Source organism: Eupeodes corollae, chromosome 1, assembly GCF_945859685.1.
Source record: "Eupeodes corollae chromosome 1, idEupCoro1.1, whole genome shotgun sequence".
Lineage (NCBI taxonomy): Eukaryota > Metazoa > Arthropoda > Insecta > Diptera > Syrphidae > Eupeodes > Eupeodes corollae.
In genome coordinates this window covers 238,634,951-238,660,445 of record NC_079147.1, presented here as the reverse complement: position 1 = coordinate 238,660,445, position 25,495 = coordinate 238,634,951, and the positions used below count along the sequence as shown (strand labels likewise).

The 25,495-nt window shown below is 34.8% G+C and overlaps 1 protein-coding gene across 2 annotated transcripts in view; it reads right to left on the bottom strand.

Annotated features, from left to right (window-relative positions):
- Positions 1-25,495, bottom strand: part of LOC129943459 (sodium-dependent neutral amino acid transporter B(0)AT3) — a 75,981-nt gene that overhangs the window by 20,619 nt on the left and 29,867 nt on the right. The window contains exons 3-9 of one of the 2 annotated variants that reach the window (XM_056052926.1): positions 8,595-8,827; positions 7,937-8,511; positions 2,720-2,867; positions 2,300-2,661; positions 2,067-2,229; positions 1,796-1,996; positions 1,271-1,339 (exon numbers count right to left, since the gene is read on the bottom strand). In XM_056052926.1, the coding sequence (XP_055908901.1) occupies positions 1,271-1,339; positions 1,796-1,996; positions 2,067-2,229; positions 2,300-2,661; positions 2,720-2,867; positions 7,937-8,511; positions 8,595-8,827 (1,751 nt within the window). The remainder of the gene's footprint in view (positions 1-1,270; positions 1,340-1,795; positions 1,997-2,066; positions 2,230-2,299; positions 2,662-2,719; positions 2,868-7,936; positions 8,512-8,594; positions 8,828-25,495) is intronic. The other variant, XM_056052925.1, reaches the window with a different exon arrangement.

Here is a 25,495-nt window from a genome sequence, read left to right as displayed (position 1 = left end):
CGAAGATCTACTTTTTTTTACCAAAAAATTGTGTTCAGCAACGAAGCCCATTTTTGTCTCAATAGGTACTTAAATAAGCAGAATTTTCGATTTTGGAGTGAATATCAGCCAGAAGCATTGCAAGAGCTTGCATCCAGAAAAAGTCACAGTTTGCGGCAGTTTATGGGCTGGCATCATTGGACCGTACTTCTTCAAAGATGATGCGAATCGTAACGAAACTGTGAATGGTGAGCGCTATCGTGAGATGATATCCAACTTTTGTTTGCCCAAAATGCAAGAGCTGTACTTGCATGACATGTGGTTTCAACAAGACTGTGCCACATGCCACACATAACATTCAAATTGTGATATTTCGTGAAGATGTACTCTACTAAAAAATAAGCAACGCATTTACTTGCTCGAAATTCATATAGAAAATAAGTATTTATATCTATTTAGTTTTGATACCTACAGTTTTTAAACTATTCGGATTTAGTGGCACTTATGTAATTGTCCAATTTGATAAAAATTATATGCTACTTGTTCAAGGAAAGCTATTCCTTAACATTTATGTTTATTTTTTTTCCAATTGCCTGTCATTTTTTTTTAAATAGGTGAGAAAAATATCTAAAAGCAACCTGAGCAAGCAAGGGAAGATTAATTCTTTTTTCTTTTTGAAGTCTAATTCATTCCTGAGTCAAAAATCCAATTAAAAAAGATAAATCTACAGATAAATAAAATATGAACATCGTGCAGCATCTAAGAATATAATCCTTAACGATAAGCGATAAAAATGATTCTATTATTAAAAAAGAAACAATTCCAAGATAAAAGAAATTTCCAAATTCCAGTCAAAAATAAAAACCCTAAAATAATGTTCTTAAGGATAACGATGCCTCAAAATTGTGCTTTTCCTGTAGCCATGTTTTAAAAAAATATACAAGACCATTTGATTTCTCTTAAAGTGTTAAACAAAAACTAATGTGACTTCTGTTTGTTTTGCATCAGGAACTCTAAAAAAAAAAACATTATTCAAAAATCCATCATGCTAGTAGACCAAGATTTTTAAAATTCCCTAAATAGTTAAAGCTTCTTCATCGTTTCTGTTAAAGCGTTTTTTTTAGATTTTAATAAATTACCAACAATTTTCATTTGTTTTTTAAAAAACCATCCGTAATCGATTAATTTTGTATAAAATAAATAAAATATATTTTATTATAAATTTTATGTGCTTACGATTAACATCAACAAAATAATAAAAATTAAATCAGAAAAGCAAAAATCAACTTACATCGAAATCTCCAATTGTAAAGCGTGTTGCTGCTAATGAATCTTGTGGCGGTAAATCCGGGCTCATAGCCTTAATTAGTTATTATTTTTCAAAACAAGATGTTAGCATTGTTGTAGATTGTAGTTGTTAGTTGGTTAGGTAAATATACAAGTTATTATATATAATAATGTTGATTTATGTTAGTTAATTTGCAATAATACAAAAATAATAAAAAAACAACAAAAATATTTAAATACAATATTAATTGTTTCTACAAAAAGAAGTGCAAACATAGAACATAAAAAATAAATGTATGTATATTATGTACTTTATAAGTTTACAATTAATAAATACATTTTAATATAATCTTTGTTTTGTTAATTTATAAGAAATCTTATTATACAACATTTCAAACCATCAAACAGCAATGATTTAAATTAATTTAAAATTTTGTATATCTATATTTTTAATATTAAAGTAAATCAACTTAAAAATAAACTAAAGAAATTATACAAGACAATTGAATAAAAATAATTTACAACTTACATCATCATCATCGATCATTTCCTTAGTTGATGCTGTAGTCTCATTTCGTCGAATTGAGCCTTGATGAATGTCAAAGTCAACCTTAAGGCATTGGAAGCTTCTCATAAGGAATACCACTGGCATAGGCAGAACTCCGGCCAATATCATTGCCAGCGCAATAGCCATGACCCAGTTTGGATAATTTGCCTCTTTAACCATTCCCTGAATGAATAAAAATGTTTAAGATGAAATTTCCAGACTTTTGAAGTAAAGATCATATTTTTTTTAATACCAATTCCTTATTCCATGCACCATATGTGGGATTTTTGATAACCATGAAAATCACTGACGACACCAGAATACAAGCCATGATAGCAGGTCCAATGTATCGCCACGTCACTTGCCAGTACCATCCTGGTCGATATCCAGTCATTTGATAGATATCTTCTGTGAACCTATGTAAATATTAAACATCGATAAATTAGTAAAGGTAAAGCTTTTATGAACACATTCATTTCGACTTACCTTGCATGTCCATAAATATAGACAACTGATATCATTTCCATAAGCGCCACAACAACCAATCCAATAGTTCCAGCAAATGAATCAAACATTTTCAACCAGTATTCACCAGCTCCTGTACAGAAGACAAATCCTACTAAGAAGCAGAATAGGCAAACCACACCGGTTACGTGCTGTTTCTTGACCCTTTTAACTATATCAATATCAAACAGTGTACAAAGCATTCCTTCGAGAATACCAATTTGTGAGCCTAGACCCAGCGAGAGTAACATCGTAAAGAACAGAACCGCCCAGAATGGAGCACCTGGTAATTCCACAATGGCCTGTGTGAAGACAATAAATGCAAGTCCTGTACCTTCGGCAGCCTGAAATTCAAAAATTCATAAATTTTCGTTTTGTAATTCTATCAAAAACATAACTTACATTATCTAACATAGTTGATAGACTGCATTCTTCCAATTCTAGACTTTTAGAGACGTTAGCACTGATTTTATGCATGGTTGCTTCGTATTCTTCCGTAGTTACGTTTTTGAATGGCAAGTATGAATGTTTAAAAAGAATTTCCTTATTTCTGAAAATATAAAACACATCATAAAGAGGATGTTTAAGCTTTTTGTTTTTTGAAAGGAAAGAGATGTTTTTGTTTTAGATCTAGATGCTTTTTCGATATTGTTGTATGTGTTCACTTATGTATGATTGCTGTGTTTTTTAAATGAATCTAATTCAGAAGCAGTGTTTTTTTGCAAGCTCGAATAAAATATTCAACGAAATCAAGGACACTGGGAGTAAAAAGCCCCACCGTGAGTTCTTGTTCTTACCCACGCTTAAGTTTTTGCAACCGGAATCATTTCCGCTTGGTTAATTACTTGTTGTTGCTTTTATTATGTTATCGTTTAGCCTAGAAAACTCCCAAATGGATCTCCAAGCACGCGGAAAAAAAACCTATGTTCTTTTTTCAAAAGTGAGCACACAAAAAGTATGCTAATATATGAACGTGTTATATTGAAGGCATAAGGGAAAGTTGAAGACTTACAAATTATTCTATTTCAAAATTAAGTTGAATTAAAAAAAAAGGATCAAAAAAGTTACTTTTAAAACTTTTAAGTGTGCATGGGTAGGCATATAAGGAGAAATTTAATTTTAATCCTTTAAAAGATGTACATACATAACAGCTTATGTATATGTATACCTATTATGTCCAAAAGTACCTACCTACCTACATAATATAATATTCAAGACTTGGAAAGTTTGTTTGTAAAGAGTTTTTGACTTCTTTTTTTGTTTTGTTTGTAAATGGACTTTTGTGGAAAGTGCGTATCGTTCATATGTGGAGGGTAAAGGTTATTTAATGTGTATTTAATTTTCCATAAATCAACACGAGGATGTTGAGAGACTCTTTTTGTTTTTTTAGTTATATATTTTAAAAGTTCCAACAAAAACATGCGTTTAAGTTAAGAGAATAATTTTGAAAAACGGAATACTTAAGAGTTTTAGACTTAAAAACTTACTTAAGAGTTTTAGAAAATAGAAACAAAGATTGGCAAGAAATTGCTAGTATAGTGAATAAAAAACGATGAATTTTAAACCAAAACAGAACTTAAGGGAATTAAAGACGGTGTACCGCAAGGAACAACCCTTTTAACAACTCTGAATTTTTAAGTAAACAATGGTCTGTTTGAAATTCTAAACATTGATGCGGACTTGTTCGAAAGATTTTTTAAGTTTACTCTTATTAAAATTGTAAAACAGTATTTACAAAAAAAAGGTTTTGAATTCCTGAATATTGCAAAGACTTGGAAAAACAGAGTGTGGTAAGGCATTCCACATTCGCGTAGTACGGCTAAAGAACGAATCTCTGTACTTGACGGTACGACTGAAGTTGGACTCGAGGGTATACTGATGAGCATTCCTAGAAACGCGAACTGTTGAATTGTTTAAGGTTAGGAATACAGCTGGATATTTCTCTAGAACATAAACCGTTAAAATAACAATAAAAGAGGGTGATACGACGATAATGATCATATGATGGTATTATTACCAATCAATCTGCATGCTCTACGTTCAATACTGTCCAAGAGGATTAAGTAAGTTGCAGGACCACCAGCCCAGATATGGGAATTATACTCAAGCTCTTTGGACGTATAAGAGTCTTGTAAATAACAGCCAGATCAGAGGGGGAGAAAAACTTCTTGCATCGCCTTACAAGACCCAAACATCTTCCGGCATTTTTGACAACATCGCGTATGTGATCGTTCCACAAGAGGTGGTTGGTGACACACATACCGAGAATACCGAGATGTTCAGTCTCATCGATGCAAGTGCCATCTATGGATAATGGCAAGGGGGGTATATCTCGCTTTAACGATACAAAACAGCATTAGGTTTTCAAAGCATTAAATTCCACCCGGTATTTTAATTCCCATTGTACAATGCTGTTTAGGTCAGAATTTAATGAGCTTATCCTATTTTGTCACTGCAGATCCACGTCCGAAGGTGAGGAATGCGATTCTGAAAACGAATATGAAAAGCTAAGAGTAATATCGTCAGCGAAACAATGTATTGGATTAGAAGCTGCAGACAGAAGATTATTAATAAAAATGAGAAAGAGTGTTGGAGATAGAACAGAGTCCTGGGGCGCACCAGCATTTATTTTGAGGTTTCCAGACTTGAATCCATCCAATACTACTTGTATTGAAAGGTTAGAAAGGTAATTACTAATCCAATAAAGCAGGGACTCATGAAAACCGAAAACACACATTTTCGATAAGAGAGCTTAATGCCAAAGCCTATGAAATGCTTTTGAAATATCTAGTGCAATAATCTTACTTTTTCCAAAGCGATGTAAAGATTTGCTCCACTGTTCGATGAGATCACCAGTAGACCTATTGCTTCGAAAGCCGTACTTACGGTCATTAAGAAGCTTTTGATCTTCAACATATTTCTTGGGCTGATAATTTATCAGCGTTTTCATGACCTTGTAAAGAAGAGACGTAAGTGCAATCGGTCGGTCATTAGAAGTTTAGGAAGATTGGCCTTTTTTGGGAATGGGCTGGACAAATGCAGTTTTCCATCCGCTCGTAACGAGCCCTGGGAGTAGGACAGATGAAAAATCTTACGCAGTGGTTTTGCCAGCGTTGAAGAACACCTCTTCAGAAGAATAGCGGGGATACCATCAGGACGAGCGGATTTATGAATGTTGGATCTTTAAGATCTCTTGCCACAGTACGAGTGCGAAAAAAGATTGGTCAAATGCAGTTTTCCATCCGCTCGTAACGAGCCCTGGGAGTAGGACAGATGAAAAATCTTACGCAGTGGTTTTGCCAGCGTTGAAGAACACCTCTTCAGAAGAATAGCGGGGATACCATCAGGACGAGCGGATTTATGAATGTTGGATCTTTAAGATCTCTTGCCACAGTACGAGTGCGAAAAAAGATTGGTCCCAAAGAATCAATAACTCGCTCAAGTATAGGCGGAGTCGTAACACTCTCTGGCAGCGTTAAATTAGCGACCTGCCTAACAAAGAGATTAGCTGACTCTAAAGAGCTAACAAAAGGAGTCTCAGTGACAACGAGCGTCGGAACCGAGGAAGAGGAAGAATTCCTCATGTTTTTTACAAATGACCAAAAATTTGTACTGCCATTGGGACATTGCAGTATTTTTTGCCGTAATTTTTGGTCATGTATGAATTTGGTCCGTCGAATATGGACGTTGCAGGCCTTCCTGGCTTGTTTGAACTTTTTCCGGCTTTCCTCAGAAGGGTTGGCTTTAAGGTAATGGAAACTTACCACTTTGGCCCTAATAACCTCTTTACAGCTCGCATCAAACTATGTGTTTTCCTTAGGACTGCTTTTAACCCTGTTCGGGATAAAAGCTCTCAGAATTAAACTTGAGGTCATATTAGCGCTGGCGTCAACGTCACTACCGAGGAAACATAGTAACCAGTTAAAGATCCTAAAATATAATTATTGAGACCGTCCTAGTTGGCTTTCTAGTATTGCCAAAAGGTTCTCGTCAGTTTGTGAAGTATTAGAGAATCCGTGCTGCTCCAAAAACCGAGCCTTCTAAAAAAAACAAAAGCTTGAGACAAAGTGATTAGATGTCATGCGATTTCTTTAACATCAAGACGGCTAAAATAGGTTTAACGGTAACTAAGGGAAAACGAAGTACATACACGAAGTCATGAAGAAAGGACCACAAATATCATCGATGTCTCGGTCAAAACGCTACCATTGATAGACGTTACTTTAATGTAGTTAAGGGCCTTGTCCATCTGGGATTTGAGTGCAGAATTTGACAATAGTCCTGAGATCAAACGAAAAATTTGTGTTCAAAAAGGTCAATGGATCAAAAAGGAACGACGAGATGAACGGGATGTACAGCAAGATAGACTTTGCCAAAAGGATAAAAATCCAACGATTGAGATTACTGGGTCTCATAGAGCGCATGAAAACCAATGCTCTGGTCCGCAAAGTTTTCGAATTCACGCGATTCAGCGTGGCAATCCGTCACCCGTTAGAATTTCGTCATACTCATTTACGAAAGAAAAAGTTACATTCACACCACCAGCCTAAAAACAGCACCAAACAGTGAAACGTTGAGTATGAAGAGACTTTCCAACGCTCACTCTTGGATTTTCTAAGCTACAAATCCTACTTTTTCGCTTATTAACGTAACCTCCGAGGGTATATTGAGACTTATCAATGCAGGATTGCCGCCCAAAGTACTTCACTTACTTATGCATTGTTAAGCGGTTAAATAGCTCCATTTTTAGTAATGGAGTAGTAAAGGTACCGCCAATTTTTTTTGAAAAAGGCTATATAAAAACATCGAGTGTAGCTTCGGCTGTGGGGCACGTAGCGCCGTCCTATTGAAACCAAGTGTTGCCAATATCCTCCTCCTCTTTTTGTGAACAAAAATTCGTCCAATATGGCCCGATACCGATCGCCATTGACGGTAACGGCCACCAAAATCCCCACCAACAGTGACCCGTTTTGGGTGTATTGGCTTTTCAATGTATACTTGCGGGTTTTCTGTACCCCAAATGCGACAATTTTGCTTGTTTACGGGTATGCCAAGATCAAAATGAGCTTCATGTAAAAAAAAGCGTAAACACAACCACATTCGTTCGGGGGAAAACTAATTATCAGTCAAATCAGACAAGAGCTAATTGTTACCATTCACGAAATAAGCACTAGGTGAAAAAAAGCGTTATACGACAGACCCTATACTTAGTTGTTAAATGTCTAAAGATGGCAGCTTCAAAAGTGACACCTGCCTAAATGGCGCCAGTGGCCTATTTAAAATGAAGCATCTTATTAATAAATCCTCTAAATCTTATTTATAAATAAATAAATCAAAGGAAAGCGTTTCCCATTTAAATTTAAAGGATTGCCTACACTATTCAAATATTCTTAATTTTGTATACCGTTTCGATGAAACTTGAAAAGTTTTAACTATCACAGGCGTTAATTATTGTCAATTCATATTGTCTATGTTAGTTGCTAAACTTTATTGAGATTCACGGGATAAGCGTACGTTGTACGCACTTTTAAACTTACAGATCATTTTCGGAAAATTTCGAATTATAGGCTTTTCAATTTTCACCGAATACGTCGTCGGAATTTATTTTATTTTACTTACACTTCAATACATCGATCAACATTGACAGTTGCTTTGAAACCAAGAATGGCAAATATAACAACACTGGCATAAATTGCCGTTATAGCATTGCAAACCGACACCAATATCACATCTCGAACACAATTATTTTTCGGCGTATTATAACTTCCGAAGGCAATTAAAGATCCAAAGGCCAGACCAAACGAATAGAATACTTGTGTGGCAGCATCTAGCCAAACCGTTGGATCGGCTAGTTTTTCAACTTTTGGCGTATACATATGCATCAGTCCGGCACTAGCACCACGCAGTGTGATTCCACGAATGAAGAAAATAGTTAAGACAACATAGGGAAACAATGATGTGAAATAGACAACTTTTCCAGAACTCTGAATACCCTTCATAACGATGAAGAAGACAATTGTCCATGACAACATCAGGCATAAGACGATCCACCATTTTAGGCCTCCAGGTTCATCCATGGACGGTGCGGCATCGAGTGTTGTGCGATACCAGAAGTATGCTGTTTCCGAAGAACGGGCACATTCTTCAACTTCGTATGTTTCATTTCCGGGACATGATGCCCAAGGCAATGGATACTATAATATTATTGTTAAATGGGAAAAAAATGAATTCGTTTAGTTTTGGAATGCAGTAACTTGATAGATTGAGGCTAACTTACCCGAAAGCTGTTAAATAAATAAAAGAAAACCCAAGTTATTATAACATTGTAATATAATGCTACAAACAACGTTACAATACACGATGATATTCCGATTCCACCCAACCACGGATGAATAGTGTTCCAGACACCAAGGGCTCCTAGTCTCATCCTCTGACCGATCCCCAATTCAATGAGAAACAGCGGTACTCCTTCTAAAATCAACATGACCATGAAGGGAATTAGAAATGCACCTGAAATAAAAGAAGAAAAGAAAATATTAACTTGAAAAATGTACAATCTTAAAGGAAATTAAATATTTGTAATGTTCTAGAGATTTCTTAAAGATTTCTTAGAAACTGTCAGCAAAATTTAATAGCACGGAATAGTCAAGTCATCATATAGGAATTACGAACCTACAGACTTCTGGTGCTATTACTCATCCCAAAGCCTTCTCGACTTTACGCTATTTTGACCCAAATTCTCTTGATCATCTACGGTCGTAGGTGATGACTTCAGGATACATGAAAGTGGGGACACAAAGATTGCTTGAAAATCCCTCTAATTAAAGTCGAAGTTCATCTCGGACTTTAAAACAAATAAATTAGATGGCGCAACAATCCGTTTGCGGAAAAAGGAGACCCTTTAAACTGCACCAACTATAGAGGCATAAGTCTACTTAACATCGCGCTTACAAAATATTGTCTGCCGTTATATTTGAACGCCTAAAGCCCATTGTCAACAACCTAATAGGCCCTTATCAGTGTGGTTTTAGCCAGGAAAGCCCAAATATTCACATAATGGCATATCCTGGAAAAAACCTCATCCGCTTACTGCTGTTTTTTTGGGCTAAGAAAGCAATTGAGTAGCAAAGCCCTCTCTCGAGGGACCAGAGTGTCGCTATATAAGACCCTCATCATCCCCGCCCTGCTATACGGTGCAGAATCATGGAGTATAACAAAAGCGGATAAAAGCGCCTTGGGTTGTTTCGAGAGAAAGATTCTTCGTGTGATCTACGGTCCCTTATGTATAGAAGGGAAGTGGAGGAGAAAATGGAACGACGAGATGTACGGGCTGTACAGCGACGTAGACTTAGCAAGAAGGGTAAAAGTATAACTACCAAAATGGCTGTGACACGTAGAGCGCATGGAAACCAATGCTCCGGTGCGGAAAGTCTTCGAATCCACACCCACAGGACAGAGCAGTAGAAGATGACTGCGGATCAGGAGGCGCTCAAAAGTGGAAAGTGGCCCGACCCAACTTGGAGTGCGGAACATGAGACATCTGGCTAGGGACCAAGCTAGACGGAGAAGCTTTTTTTGTGAGGGCCTAGTTCACACAGGACTGTAGCGCCACCTGAAGCAACAGACCGTTGATAAATAGGGCCTAATGACTTACAACTCTAAACCACTCCTGTGTGCGAGTACTTTTGGTCAGGTATTTAGGGCACTTACAATTTTTAAGCCGAATCCGAACGTCTTATTTGAGAAAGCTCTTTTCATGACAAGAATTACTCTTGGAGGTTTTTTCAAGAGGCAGTACCCGTGAAAAAAAATTTTAGATGGCCGGGTTTAAACCCAAGACTTTTGGCATGCCACTCCAACGCACTAACCATCATACCACGGGTACTACATCTTCAACATTAGGGCTTGTAGAAAAATTCCCTTATTTGAAACACTTTTTTTTTATTCTTTTATAGACTTTTCACGTCAAATCCGAAACATGGTTCTTGCGAAAACCTACCTCGCAAACTAAAGTTTAATTGTAAGCAACAAGTTTCGTAAGCCACAAGTTTTATATAAAACCTGTCAAAAACTAGTTGCAATTCAAAGATAAAATAATCAAACCAACCTTTCCAAATGTTCAGCGCTCGATTAAATGTAAACTAACAGCTAATGCCTGCTGTTAAAAGAAGTATTCAACAACATCAGAGGTTAAAATATAAATAAAAGAGTGTAGTTAATTTAACTTTCTTAACCTTTTTCCGCATACATATTTCTTTGTCGATTATGATTTCCAATTGCTTTAATTAAAGCTTTTCTTATCTTTTATTTACTTACTTACTTACTTAAGGCGGCGCTACAGTCCGGGCTGGACCTGGGCCTCAACCAACATACGCCTCCAGCCAGCTCGGTCCCTAGCTAGCTGTCTCCAGTTTCGCACGCCAAGTTGGTTGAGAACCTCTCCCACCTGGGTGCACCATCTGAGTCGCGGTCTTCTTCTACTGTCCCTCGGGATTGGATTGGAAGACCTTCCGGGCTGGAGCGTTGATGTCCATCCGCTCTACATGATCAGCCATCTAAGCCGTTGGACTTTAATTCTTCTAACTAGGTCAGTGTCGCTATACAGCCCGTACAATTCGTCGTTATATCTTCTCCTCCATTCTCCATCTATGCGTACGGGACCAAAAATCACCCGAAGAATTTTTCTCTCGAAGCATCCTAAGACGCTCTCATCTATCTTTGACAGGGTCCAGGCCTCAGCGCCATAAAAGAGAACCTGGATGATGAGTGTCTTATAGATGGTGATTTTACATGCTCGAGAGAGGACTTTACTTCTCAATTGCCTTCTAAGTCCAAAGAAGCAGCGATTTGCAAGAGTTATTCTTCGTTTGATTTCAGCGCTGGTGTCGTTGTCTGCATTAATAGCGGTGCCTAGGTAGACAAAGTCCTTAACTACCTCAAAGTTAAAGCTGTCCATGGTGACGTTTTGTCCAAGACGTCTTCGTTCAGTGTCCTTTTTTGATGACAGCATATACTTGGTCTTGCCCTCATTGACCACTAAACCCATCTTCTTCGCTTGCGTCGCAATGCTCAAAAACGCTCCATTGACATTACGCTTTGATCTTCCAATTATGTCAATATCATCTGCGTATCCGAGTAATTGGATGGACCTTTGGAAGATTGTGCCTCTATTGTTGACGGTTGAGTTTTGCACAATTCTTTCCAGAACGATGTTGAAGAAGTCGCATGACAGTGCATCGTCTTGTCTAAAACCTTTTTTGACATCAAATGAATCGGTAAGATCTTTTCCGACCTTGATCGAGCAGCGTGCATTCTCCATCGTCGTTCTGCACAAAAGGATAAGTTTGACAGGGATGCCAAAACTAAACATTGCTCTGTAGAGCTCTTCTCTATAGATGCTGTCATACGCTTTAAAATCGATAAAGAGGTCGTGGGTATCGATTTGAAGTTCCTGGGTTTTTTCCAAGATCTGCCGTAGTGTGAATATTTGGTCGATAGTGGACTTTCCTGGTCTGAAGCCAGACTGATAAGGACCCATCAGGTTGTTGACGAATGGCTTCAGTCGTTCACATAATACGGCAGAGAGGATCTTATACGCAATGTTAAGGAGACTGATGCATCTGTAGTTGGCGCAGTTTAGAGGGTCTCCTTTCTTATGTATAGGGCACACTATGCTGAGATTCCACTCATCTTATCTTTTAATTTTCAAATTTTGTTCAAATTGAATTAGTCAGAATACATTTTATTTTTGAAAATAAAAATTGAATGGCTAAACTTTTACTTACAAATTTAGCATCAATACAAAATTTGACACTCGATGTTGCAAACATTGAAATGTCAAACGAAAACATGTTAATGTTCAGTGTGAACGATACCCGAGTTTTTTTGAACCCGAAATCTCAGGTATGCGTTTGGTTTGAAAAACCTATTAAACATTTTGCTTAAATTAAAAACCTGGACACCTGATTCATATTTTCATTTACATTTTATATTTTTCCTTGAATGTAAAAAAAATCAAACCGAAAAGAACAAACAATTCGCTGAACGTTTTCTTTTCTTTTCCATTTTCCACTTTCAACAAATTTTCACAACGAATTTGACATTTGAATTTCTTATTGTGGATTTTTATTAATGTGAAAAACTATTTTAAAGAAAAAAGACTTTAACAAGTTGACTTTTTTTTATAAATAGGTTTTGCTGTATAAAACTTATGAACAACGAAACTTATTTAGTTTTGGGTGAGTAACCAAGAAGTCTTGATTTTTGGTATGACATTTGACATTTGTTTAACTCAATGGTGTTGAAACTTTTTTCCACGTTACTGTTTCACCTTTTCATGTTAGCTTCACTGAGAAACGTCATTTATAGTGTTTCTGTTTTCCCAATAATGTTACATACACAAATATTATGTTCTTAGACGCTTTGGGAATGAGCAAAAATACTCAACTAAATAAACAGACCATGGGACAAATACTGTTTTACTATTCTTTGGCGGGTTTGTAGTTCAAGGTATTTTTTAAGCTATTCAAATTTGACAAGCATTTAAATTTTGTTTATTTAAAAACCTCCCTAAATATATATGCTGCAACTTTGCAATGCATATGGTTCAATTGTAAGTGCATCGGAAAAAATATTTATATTTGGCAGTTTACCAAAAAGTATTAATTGTTTGCAGTTTTTCAAATATTAAGAAGAAAGAAATATCTATACCTATGTATGGATATTTCTTTCTAGTTTACCAATCGAAATACAATATTTCTGTTTAGTTCCAACTAAATACTGTTATGGTGACAAAAACACTAGCCATTTGGATATAAGAATTGGTCTATTTATATAATGAGCAAGTATTGAAAAATAAAGGATTATTCCAATGGCGGATCCATGGGGGGGGGGGGTTCCGTAGGGTCATGTATAAGTAAAAATTTCATCTATAGATTTATAAGTAATTTAATGACATTTACCAAAAAGTGGTTTTCTGTCAAAAACAAATAAAATGTTTAAATTTTCTCAAGAACTAATGGACCGATTTCAATAATTTTCTCTTTCTGTGCAAGCTCTTTTTGATGATCAAATTTATGATGATTTTTATGATCAAAAATGTATTTTTTTTTGACGAAATTTAAATGTAAAATGTACATGTATTTATAAGCTCTTTATTTAGTGCTTAGCAAAACTATTTTTAAGACAAAATTTAAATAATGATTTTCGAAAAAAAATAAAGTAATCTAGATTTTTTGAAAAATAAAATGGCATTTAAATGTTTGAGAAAAACTTATTTTGCAGGTACATTTTATATCTTAAAATATAGGGAATGTTTTTAAACAGACGACTTTTTGGAAGAAATTAGCAAGTTATAGCGTGCATTTTATTTATTTCAAAATTGGTTTTCTGTTGAATACAAAAGATCTTAAAAGATTTAAAAAAATTAAATAAATCTACTTTTGAAGTGGATTTGCTTTGGATGCTCTAGAACTAATATTTAAACACGAAATTCAATAATATAAATGTCCCAAAAACAGCAAAAGTGAAACTTTTGTTTAACTAATGGCTAATTGAAAAACATAATACACGGGTCTTATCTATTGATATACAAGCTTTGAATCTCTTGAGATTTAAAGTGAAAAGAGATTCTGAAACGTGTAATTTGCGAGTGCCACACAAACATTTCTTTGCAACTTATTTGTTTACTTCAATTTGTTTTGATTAAATTTTTTTAATTTATTTACTTAAATTCAAGAACCAAATATTTTTCTCTCTAAAATTTTTAAGTTTTGTTGACTCTTTAAAGATCAAAATACGAGTTAGCAGACTGATAGCGATAGTGATAATAGACTCCCGAAAATAGAGTTCGAAAAAAACTTCGTCAAAAAAGCCTTCATATCAGATCCTCTCTCACTTTCTGGATTTTTGATTTTTTTTAGCGTTCTTAGCATAAATAGAAACAGTATATTTATTTTTGGAAAAAAAGCTACGTTGCAAAAAAATTTCTGCGTAAAATGCAACAAAAACCCTCTAAACTATTGTGTTATAGCTCTTAAATATGGCATATTTAGAAATTTTTTGGAATCTGGGAATGCTTTCATATGTAGGGAGTCATACACATTAAATAGTTAGACCATACTTTGCTGGACAACAGTGTTCTAAAATAATTTGATAGGTAAAGTTATCATTTTAGCAATTAAAATGTGTATAGGTTAGGTTAATATACTTGTACACATTATGTTACTTAAATTTTGTTAGCCTCCTTTACAAAACATTAAAGAACATTTATAAGGGGAGAGTAAAAACTCATCTAAGTGTGTGAACACCCCCCCCCCCCCCCTGATGAAAAGTCTGGATCCGCCCTTGGATTATTCTAGAATTTGACAGTTCAAATCGCTTTGATTTATAACAGAAGGACCCTCTACATTTATTCTTTATTTTTATTTTTCGGTGGAAAATGGAGGCATATTAAAATGATTGCATAAACCAACCTGTACCTTATCTCGGACTCAAGGTATTCCTTAGTTTTTTTTAAATATAGTATACATATGCAGTGAAGCAGACTTTAAGGTCATGGATGTGAATAATTCTCTTTTGAGAACTTATCTTTTTTAAAGTAGTTACAATTTACAACAAAAAAAAGCGGCTGGGATGCAACCCACATTTATGACTTCCCATCCTGTCTGTCGATTTGTCTTGCTTAAAAGTTTGTAGGTTTTCGTGTTTTGTTAAACAAGTTGTCAATTGAATTATTCTAAAAAATATGATGCATATGATGAAATAGTTTGATTTGAAATCTGTTTTTGTTAACGAGATTTTTTAGTCTTAACCAATTTTTAACAATTTTAGTAGCATTTCTTAAAAGTTTTTATTTCTTATACAAACAAATTCAAATTGGATGAATGATAATAATTTAAAGTCAAAACCTTCTATTGTTCGCGTGATATCGAGAACCGAACATCATTTTTACCAAATGTTAGTACTGTTTTTTATAGATTTAATTTTCTACGAAAAAACGGACTGTTGGATTTTTATCAAAAATGTACTGAATGTCGAAAACAATATTTTATGTGAGATAAAAGAAGTTTAAAACTAGCATTTTTAATTTTTGATAAGACATTTGAGTCGAAAATCAATTTTAACCAACTTTTAGAAATGCATTTTTTAGGTTTTTATTTTTTGATAAAAAACTTTTAATTTGATTTTTCAAAAAATTTTACCCAATGTTTAAAACAATATTTCTCATGAGATTAAATTGCATTCAAGCAAAAATCTCAAAATTTTGAAAAGATATTTAAATCAAAAATCAATTTTTACCTACTTTTGTTAATTATTTTTAGGTTTTTAATTGTTTGTAAAAAAAATGCCACGATTTTTCTCAAAAAAGCACTTAATTTTGACAACAACAATTTTTAAAAAATAAAATTAGTTTAAAGCCAATGTCTCAAAGTTTTGAAAAGTTAATTAAATCGAAAATCAATTTTTACTAACTTTTATTCACTTTTTTTAGGTTTTTATTTTTTGTAAAAAAAACTGTCAATTCGATTTTTCTCAAAATTTTACCATATGTTGAAATATCAATCAATTTATTTCTGGATTCAGGAGAGGATATTCGACTATTACTATTTCATTGGTAAGCTAAGCAAAGATCAATAAAAACAAGAACAAAAAGCTTTATGCTTTCCTTGTAGATTTTCAACCAGCCTTTGACTCTATACCGCGAGAAGCTCTCTTCTACAAATTATATTCATTTGGAATGTCTTCAAAAATTTTGAATGTATTGAAGGCTTTGTACCATAATAAAACAGCTCGTATCTGGGACGGAAAATGTCTCTCCGAAGATTTCGAAACAACAGTTTGAGTACGACAAGGGTGTGTTCTTCGTACACTTTTATTTACACTTTACCTACATATATATAAACGATATTATAGATAGAGGAGGAATTAAGCTCCTTCGGTCAAAAATTTCAGGCTTACTATATGCAGATGACATAGTTTTCCTCGAAGAGACAGTTATGAAATGATAAACAAATTAGAAAGGTATTGTAAAAGTTGGAATCTATCTGATAACCTGGACAAATCGAAAATGATGATCCTAAGACTCAGTGAAGGCAAAAACTAACGAATCGAAAAGTTGGCGTTTTAAGGAGAGGATCTAGAAATTGTCAAGGAGTACAAATATCTGGGACTGTTGATCTATATAGCTATAAATCAGCAGAAAATACCAAAAATAGTATTGATGCACTTAATGTCAAATGAAGGAGGATGTGTTTAAGAATGCAATAAACTGGTGTCGGAATGTGGAGTCAATATGGTGGCTACAGCTAAAGAGCACGTGAATACCCTTAAACCAAAACTGGAAGAATTTCTGAAGAAAATATGAAACAAAAAAGTCTTTTCTAAATACATTCCTTCTGGTTTATCTGAGAATGGGGCATTTTCCCAAGAAGTTGACAGTATCGTCTTTTTCAGATAGGTTGCACATATTACACTCTAGGGGTTAATCAGGTCTGTGTGAAATGAAATTCAAATCCATTGCTTCACTACGTAGCCTGACCATCATAGAAATCAAACGAACATTATTGGAATCCTTAAAATAGTTGTTCTTTGTAAGGTTATGATTAAATCTGCTGTAAGTTGTTCTGTACAAGGAATTAGATGCTTCAGCAATATATTCAGCTTTACATTTCTCATCAATCTTTAAAATAACTTCATAAAAGATGTTTTTAGCCGTTGTCATATATTTGATGGTAAATTAAAATTAATTTGACATTAATCAGCAAGATCTTGCCATTATCGATACCACCTGTTTTAAACTTTTATGGCTTTTATGGCCACTCTTTTGACGATCCGTGAATCATTCATTTAAAAACGTCATGCAAGGAGTCTGCTTGCAACAGCAATGTTTTTATAAACAAAGGAGAAAGACCCGTTTCCAGCATTATTACGTAGTTCGGCGTATTTTTTGGCAAATGAAATATGCTTTTTATAAAGTGCGCTAGGAGTTCTTCAACTGAATAGTACTTTTTACATCCCCATACCTGCGATCTATATAAAAGTATGCTCTCAGCTACTGCCTCAAATACTTTAAACTTGCTCCTATGTGCTATACACTTATTCATGACGCATTGTTTCCAGGTCATATAAATAGCAGGTTTGCCTTAACCAATTTCTCCTTCAAGTGTTTTTTCATATTTAAATTATTTGTAATAGTAATGCCAAAGTATTTGTAGTCTCGCACTTATTCAATATTTTCGCGATTAAAGCTCCATTTTTTATTTGATGCATTACGTTTACGTCCACCACCGCTTTTAATATATATATATAAGAAGTCTAAAAGGTCATCTATTAATAGCGCAAATAAAGTAGGGCGTAATGCACAACCTTGTCTCGCTCCCGATGAGGTTTCAAACCAGTGCGAGAGTTCTTCACCTGTCTATACAGACGCCCTTGTTCCTTTATATAGGTGCTCAAGAACGCGACCAAACTTCAATGATATTCCAAGGCTATACAGCTTATAGATTAGTGCATCTCTACCGATTGTATCAAAAGCTGCTTTGAAACCGATAAAAAATACATAAAGCTTTTTCCTTTGTTTCAAAAAATTCTCTGCAAAGCTCCTGAATATAAAATAGTTATCTATTGCTGAATACCCTGGCCTTAATCCAGTCTGGAACTCCCTTAGCAAGCTTCCGGTTCCAATCCAACTAACAAGACGCTTATGCATCATCGTTGTAAATACATTGTAAGATGCATTTAAAAAAGAAATCCCTCTGTAGTTAGCTGCATCAAATAACGATCGGCGACAATTCTCCCCCAAAACTGTATTTAAAAAGTTTTAAAAGGTGTTCTTTGAGCACGACAGTCCCGTACTTAAAAAATTCCACTGGCATATCATTCGATCCGGCTGTTTCTCCATCTTTAAGCGTCTCCAGCGTTTCTTCCAACACGCTAAATGGAAATGCACACTGCACAGTCCAGAAAGACGACTACAAATCCAAGTGCTGCGAATTGCCACTTTTTTGGTGTTATTTCAGGATTTTTAAGATTTAGCCAGTTTCCAAAAATCAGCGGAGTTTTTACAAGATGCTAATCAGATTGCTTGCTTTTCAGCGTATAACTTTTTTTAGTCTTACAAAGCTCTTTAAACTTCTTATTGGGTGGAGGAGAACGCCGGCCGTCGCGTCGTCCTGTTTTATATAAGCAATCAAAAGAATTACTGTGATTAGTAAGGTGAATACTTAAGTCAAAAAAAATGTCCAAAAGGGGTGGTATTTGTCAATATTAGTAATTCCTGATCTAGATTCTAGAACAAGAGTACTAATAGCGTTAGAAGAAAAGACTAAATCAAGAATTCGATTTTTTGAGTTTTTAATACAGCTTGTTTGCTGGAAGTCAGTAAGAAGGACTTTATCGAGAAGAGATAGTTCCATTTGTGAAGAAGAAGGAGAGGCTTCAAGGCAGGATTCATCTTCGGGTGCAATCCAGTCAATGTGTGGTAAATTAAAGTCACCTAGAAGTAAGATATTGGTGTCAGAGCTGGACAAAATTATAAGATAGTCTAATGCCAAGGAGAGATCGTTATAAGCAGACTCCAAACTTTTTGGAGGAATGCAAACGTTTAAAATGAAAAAAATATATATAAGTTCAATTGATAATACAAATGGAAAAGATACAGAAGAAGAGAAATATGTATTTTTTACCGCTATGAGAACACCTCCACCTAAATCCTTTGCATTACCAACATAACAATCGTTTCTGTAAACTTCGAACTCTTGACTAAAAAGTTCTGTGTCCGAAAAGCTTGAATTAAGCCACATTTCTGTCAAAACGAATACGTCGTGTGGAAATGATTGGGAGTTAAGAAAAATGTCAGTAGTCTTGCTACGAAGTCCCCTTACGTTTTGGTAGAAGAGCGCAAGCCTGTTAAGTTTTTTGATTTGTTTTTCAAAGAAACACCCTGCTTTTGACTTTGAGTAAATTCTTTGACTAAAGTCTCTGCGGGCCATATATTTGGGTTGCAAATAGAATCAAAGTAAGTGGGATTTGCTATTAATTTAAAAGAGGAAACAAAGCTTTTTGGTTTACTGATCTTAGTGCACCTGATAGATGAGCTGGAAGGTATACTCTTGGTAGATACTAATTGGGAAGTTCTATCTTCTGGCGTAGTAACTGGGTCCAGACGAGATATAAAAATTATTTTTGGTTTCGAGACAGCTTTGATAGGGATGACGTTTATTACAGTTCCTGTAACGGTGTCACTATTGGAATCTAAATCTGAGGCAACAATTTGAGGTATATTGGGAGTTCCGGTGGGATCTGTAGGTATTGGGGTGATGTTGATATTTGTTCTTTTTAATGGTGGGGTAGAATTTCTAGCAAGTTCTGAGTTTTCTCGGCTTCTTTTCTTAGACTTTTTCTTTTGTTTTTCAGGTACACTTTCGGCGTTATTAATACCAGAACCTGATTGCGCGAGAATATCTTCACATGTAGAAGAGAAAGTAGTGGGAATAGACTGTGCCAAATCATTAGTGGAAGTAGAACTATCGACCATGATGTTGGTTACAGAGTATGCATTTAATTTGCAAACTGCAGTGTTGAAAGACTTCAGTAGCTCTTCAAAATCTTTAGAAAGTCTTAAAATTTCATCCTTAAAAGAAGACATTTTAAAAGCTAGTTGATATACAGAGAGCTTACGGCAGTCGTACCAGTACCAGTATGCAAATTTCGAATTGGTAATTTTTTCAATGAAAGCGTTGGTTGAACCAACGCATTTTGCATGGTAAAGATTACCACAGGGTCCGAAACAGGCAAATAGAGGATTATTATTAGCACCCTCTTAGCAGTTTTTATTGTAGCAATCCATATTTCCGAAGGAGTGTTAAAAAAAATATAGATAAAAATGTATTTAAATTAAAAATAATAAAAAAAAAAATACCACGGGAAGCGGGACTCGTACCTACGAGATCCTAATGATCCAATAAAACTGAACTAAACTAAGTGATAGTTGACAATCGAAATATTGATACATTATAATATGACTTGCATAAACAAAACCAATTAAGGTTTTAAAGGAATCGATGTTGGATAGACATATTAAATAATTATACTTTATTCGACTTAAATTTTTATTTAATAGATAAATAAATATATATTCACTTAGTAACATTTAAATTATAATTATGCAACCATATCATCACTGTTTTATGGTATCAAAAATCATTATATTCTTTCCACTTATCGTATTATCCTATTAATTTTGTATCGGAATTAATTCTTCGAAATCAATTATTTGAGTGTTGAATTGTAACCAATTTCTGTTGAAATTAAAACCGTTTTTTAATGGATTCGCATTATTTTGTATTGAAATTTTAATAAGTTTCGTGGATGATTCGCTGATGTTTTTTTTTTAAAAACTCCGCGCCTGTTTCCTACTAAAGCATCCTTGGATTTTATGGACTTCAACATGACTCTCCAGCCAGCTCGGTTCCTAGCTAGCTGTCTCGCACGCCAAGTTGGTTGAGGTCTTCAACCACCTGCGTGCGCCACCTGAGTCGCGGTCTTTCTGTACTGCGGAATTGGATTCGAAGACCTTCCGGGCTGGAGCTTTGATGTCCATTCGCTTTACATGACCTAATCCCTTTTACTTTAATTTTGTTAACTAGGTCTGTGTCGCTGTACAATCCTTACAGTTCATCGTTATATCTTCTCCTCCATTCTCCAACTATGCATACGGGACCAAAAATCACTTGGAGAATTTTTCACTCAAAGCATCCTAAGACGCTCTCATCTTTCTTTGACAGTGCCCAGGCCTCAGCGCCATAAATGAGAACCGGGATGATGAGTGTCTTATAGATGGTGATTTTACATGCTCGAGAGAGGACTTTACTTCTCAATTGCCTTCTAAGTCCAAAGAAGCAGCGATTTGCAAGAGTTATTCTTCGTTTGATTTCAGCGCTGGTGTCGTTGTCTGCATTAATAGCGGTGCCTAGGTAGACAAAGTCCTTAACTACCTCAAAGTTATAGCTGTCCATGGTGACGTTTTGTCCAAGACGTCGTTATTCAATGTCCTATTTTGCTGACAGCGTATACTTGGTCTTGCCCTCATTGGCCACTAAACCCATCTTTTTCGCCTCCGTCGCAATGCTCAAAAACGCTCCACTGACATTACTCTTTGATCTTTTAATTATGTCAATATCATCTGCGTATCCGAGTAATTGGATGGACCTTTGGACGATTGTGAATCTACTGTTGACGGTTGAGTTCTGCAGAATTCTTTCCAGAACGAAATTGAAGACAATGCATCGCCTTGTCTAAAACCTTTTTTGACATCAAATGTATCGGTGAGATCTTTTCCGACCTTGATAGAGTAGCGTGCATTATCCATCGTCATTCTGCACAAACGGATAAGTTTGACAGAGATACCAAAAGAAGACATTGCTCAGTAGAGTTCTTTTCTATCGACGCTGTCACACGCGGCTTTAAAATCGATAAAAAAATGGTTGGTATCGATTTGAAGTTTCTGGGTTTATCCAAGATCTGCCGTAGTGTGAATATTTGGTCTATAGTGGACTTTCCGGGTCTAAAGCTACAACTGATAAGGACCTATCAGGTTGTTAACGAATGGCTTCAAACGTTCACATAATACGGCAGAGAGGATCTTATATCCAATGTTAACGAGACTGATGCCTCTGTAGTTGGCGCAATTTAGAGGGTCTCTTTTTTAAATATGGTCAGGGTACGTTAATAAGCAGAACTGTCGATTTTGGAACGATAATCAGCCAGAAGCATTGCAAGAGCTACCAATGCATCCAGAAAAAGACACACTTCAGTGCGGTTCATAGGCTGGTGGCATCAATGAACCGTACTTCTTCAAAGATGATGCGAATCGTAACGTAACTGTGAATGGTGAGCGCTACCGTCTGATGATATCCAACTTTTTTTTGCCGAAAATGCAAGAGCTTGGCTAGCATAACATTTGTTTTCAACAAGAAGGTGATACATGCTACACAGCAACAATGGAATTATTGAGAGGCGAGTTCGGTGAACATCTTCTTTCTCGTTCGGGACCGGTCAATTGGCTGCCTGGATCATGCAATTTAAAGCTTTTAGACTAATTTCTGTGGGGCTATGTTGAAGCTCATGTCTATAAGGACAAGCCCGCTTCAATTGACACATTGGAAGACAACATTGAATCATATATTCGTGAGATACCGGCCGAAATGTTGGAAAGAGCATGCCAAAATTGGACTAATCGGATGGACCATTTGAGGCGCAGTCAAGGTCAACATTTGCATGAAAGAATCTTCAAACATTAAATTATATGGACCGTACTATGGATTCAAATAAAGATTTCATGATTTTTTTTCTGAATTTTATGTGTTTTTTTTTTAACTTTACTATAGCTTTTAAAAAATCACCCTTTACTTAATGTATCTCTTCTCAATAAATTCATCTCTAGATTTTTTATTGCTTATTCTGCTGCCAGTTTTAATTTTATTCAAATTAACAGGCGTTGATTTTCCTTTTTTTCGCTCTATAATTATTTCAAGCAAAATTACTTGCTAAAAAGTTGTACTGTTCTTATCGTATTTTGAGGAACAGATATGTAAATATGACGAAACCCGCATCAAGAAAATTATAACGTCCAAAATGGTTTAAAATTCACTCCTTCTACTATGGATTATGCGGAAATGACTTGTGATGATGCGCCAACAACATACAGAAGGCGTATCCGTATCCGTATACCCTATGTTATTCGGCTTCCGCTTGGCCCTGAGCAGATTAGAGCATACATATTTATTTACCTAATATAATGTTATCTAATCCGTTGAAAATGTGACAGCAGCGCTCCAATGAAATGGACAAGGGAAATCAAATTCTTTTCTCGCAATTGTATGTCATTACAGCAGAGCACACAACCATCATTACAAGGAGAGAACTGTTGAAGATAAAAATAATAATTTCAAGTCCATCCAGTTCAGTTGGTTGGGAATTTTCTTCTTATTCGTACATACTTCCAACTTACAAGAGGAAACTTATTCAATTTATGTCAGTTTTATTAGATAGGTATTTCTACTCGCATAAATTCTTAATGTCAAGCTAAATTGGAGGTACATATCTGCATCCATATATAGAAACATACTATAAACTTTAGTATAATATTCTATTTTATAATCTAGATATCTATTATATGAAAACATATATAAAATTTTAATTTACATCAAATCTCTTAAGCAATTTTTAGTGAATGGCTTCAGAAAGAGCGTCGTGGGTGTGTAGATTTGTGCAGTTGAAACCCATTTTCTGTATAGATCTAATGGGAATTTGCATAGCCTTATCCTTCTGCGAAATAAAAAGCCCTTCTAAAAAGATATCATGTTACCATTATGTACTTCAAAATAAACAACGAACACACAAAAATATTAAAAATAAGAAAAAAAAAGACAACTTAAGTGTGTCCTTAACGACGAAATAATTGTGTATAGTTAAGCTAACAACTTAAAGGCTTAAAGGTTACACTTAGAATATTATACATGAGACTGACTCAAACAAAAACTTTAAAATGTCTTCGATTTTCAATGGAAAAAGTTTTTAAGTTAGAGCTTGGTGAGATTGATATTTAGAGGTCGCTTATAGCGTTTTTCTATATTCAATATTCCTACAAATTGTTTGGGAGCTTTTGGCCGTTTTACTTCTTCGTTGCAACTTCATGAAACACAAATATTTTGCGAAATATAAAACTTACTTTTCAAACCAATTTTTGTTTTAGAAAAAGCGTCAAAACAATTTGAAAAATGAACAGAAAATAAAAACATCAATTTTTCTAGTTTTTTTGTTCACTTTTAAGAAAAAAGCTAATCTTTCATAAAAATCGCTCCGAGAACAGGATTGTAAAAGAATGCAATCTTTTGGGAATGCAACCATTAGAAATCATTTAATGAATTCAACTTAAAGATTGCACTTATTGATTTCACCTTAAGACTTCAAGTGATGCAAAGACTTCCAGGGACCTATCGCGAATCTTTCTGGAAATTTTATTTCCCTCGGAATGTTTTGTTCCACGGATTTGTTTCCTTTATTTGGGAATCTCTCTGGAAATAATTTTCTCTTGAACAAAAATTCTGTGCAACAACAGATCGAATTCCCTGAAATTTGTTTCCCGATAGCAAGTAGTTCCGAGGGAAACTTTTAAGTATTATTGGTTCCTAATGTTCGAAAGAGCAAAACATTCCGAGGGGAAATTGTATTCACGATAACCCCGCGAGTGGATGCAAAGAACGAATGAATTCTCAAATGATTGTAACCGATTGATTGCAGTGAAATGATTGCTGAAAATATTATTGCAGTCTTTTTAAGGTGAAATGTTTGGTGATTGCAAAAATGTAAGTCGCAACATTAAGTATTTACCTAAATAATGGGACTTAAATTTTTGCAATGAGTGAATGAATGAATACAATCTTTATATTGAAGCCAGACAAAACGATTGTATTCTTTGACAAGCTTGTCCAATGGGCAAGTGTTACCTTTTAATAAATATTTTCATTTCAAAAATATGGTATGTTTTAGCTGAAAATTTGTAGGATTTTAATTTAAACCTTAAAGGGCATGGTATTCACCATTGTATATTTTACTTAAAATTTTGTAAAATCTATTAGTAAAGTTAACTATTTTTTGTTTGGTATTAAACTGAAGGTAATGAGTTGTAGTATTGGTTTTACTAAAAAAAAGTGACTGGTTTAACCCAGAGCCTTTCTTTTAGTCAATGATATAGGGACCAGTTAAAGCTATCATTGAAATCGATCCGGACCAATTTTTGAATCGATATTTGACGGTGTTTGCCTTTGATAAGAAATGAAAATTATATAACTAATTGATCGGAAATCACACAAAGAATTTTTTTAAAAATATTAAGTATAATTGTGCATTTATTTTTCTCTAAAAATGTATTTTTCTATTTTCCGGACGGAAATTCATTTTCCTGAACAGCTGATACTTTTATGTCCAAAAGTGAAATCAAGAGTTCCCCTGATTTGCGTTCCATTTTCACACAATTCCAATGACAGATTACTGTAGACATTTTTCGGTGGATTTCAATCAGGAAATTTGTTTCAATGACAGAAATTTTTAATGATATAGCTATAACCGACCTGTCAAAAAATTTCAATGTTTGTTTTCAATGATGAAATGAACAGC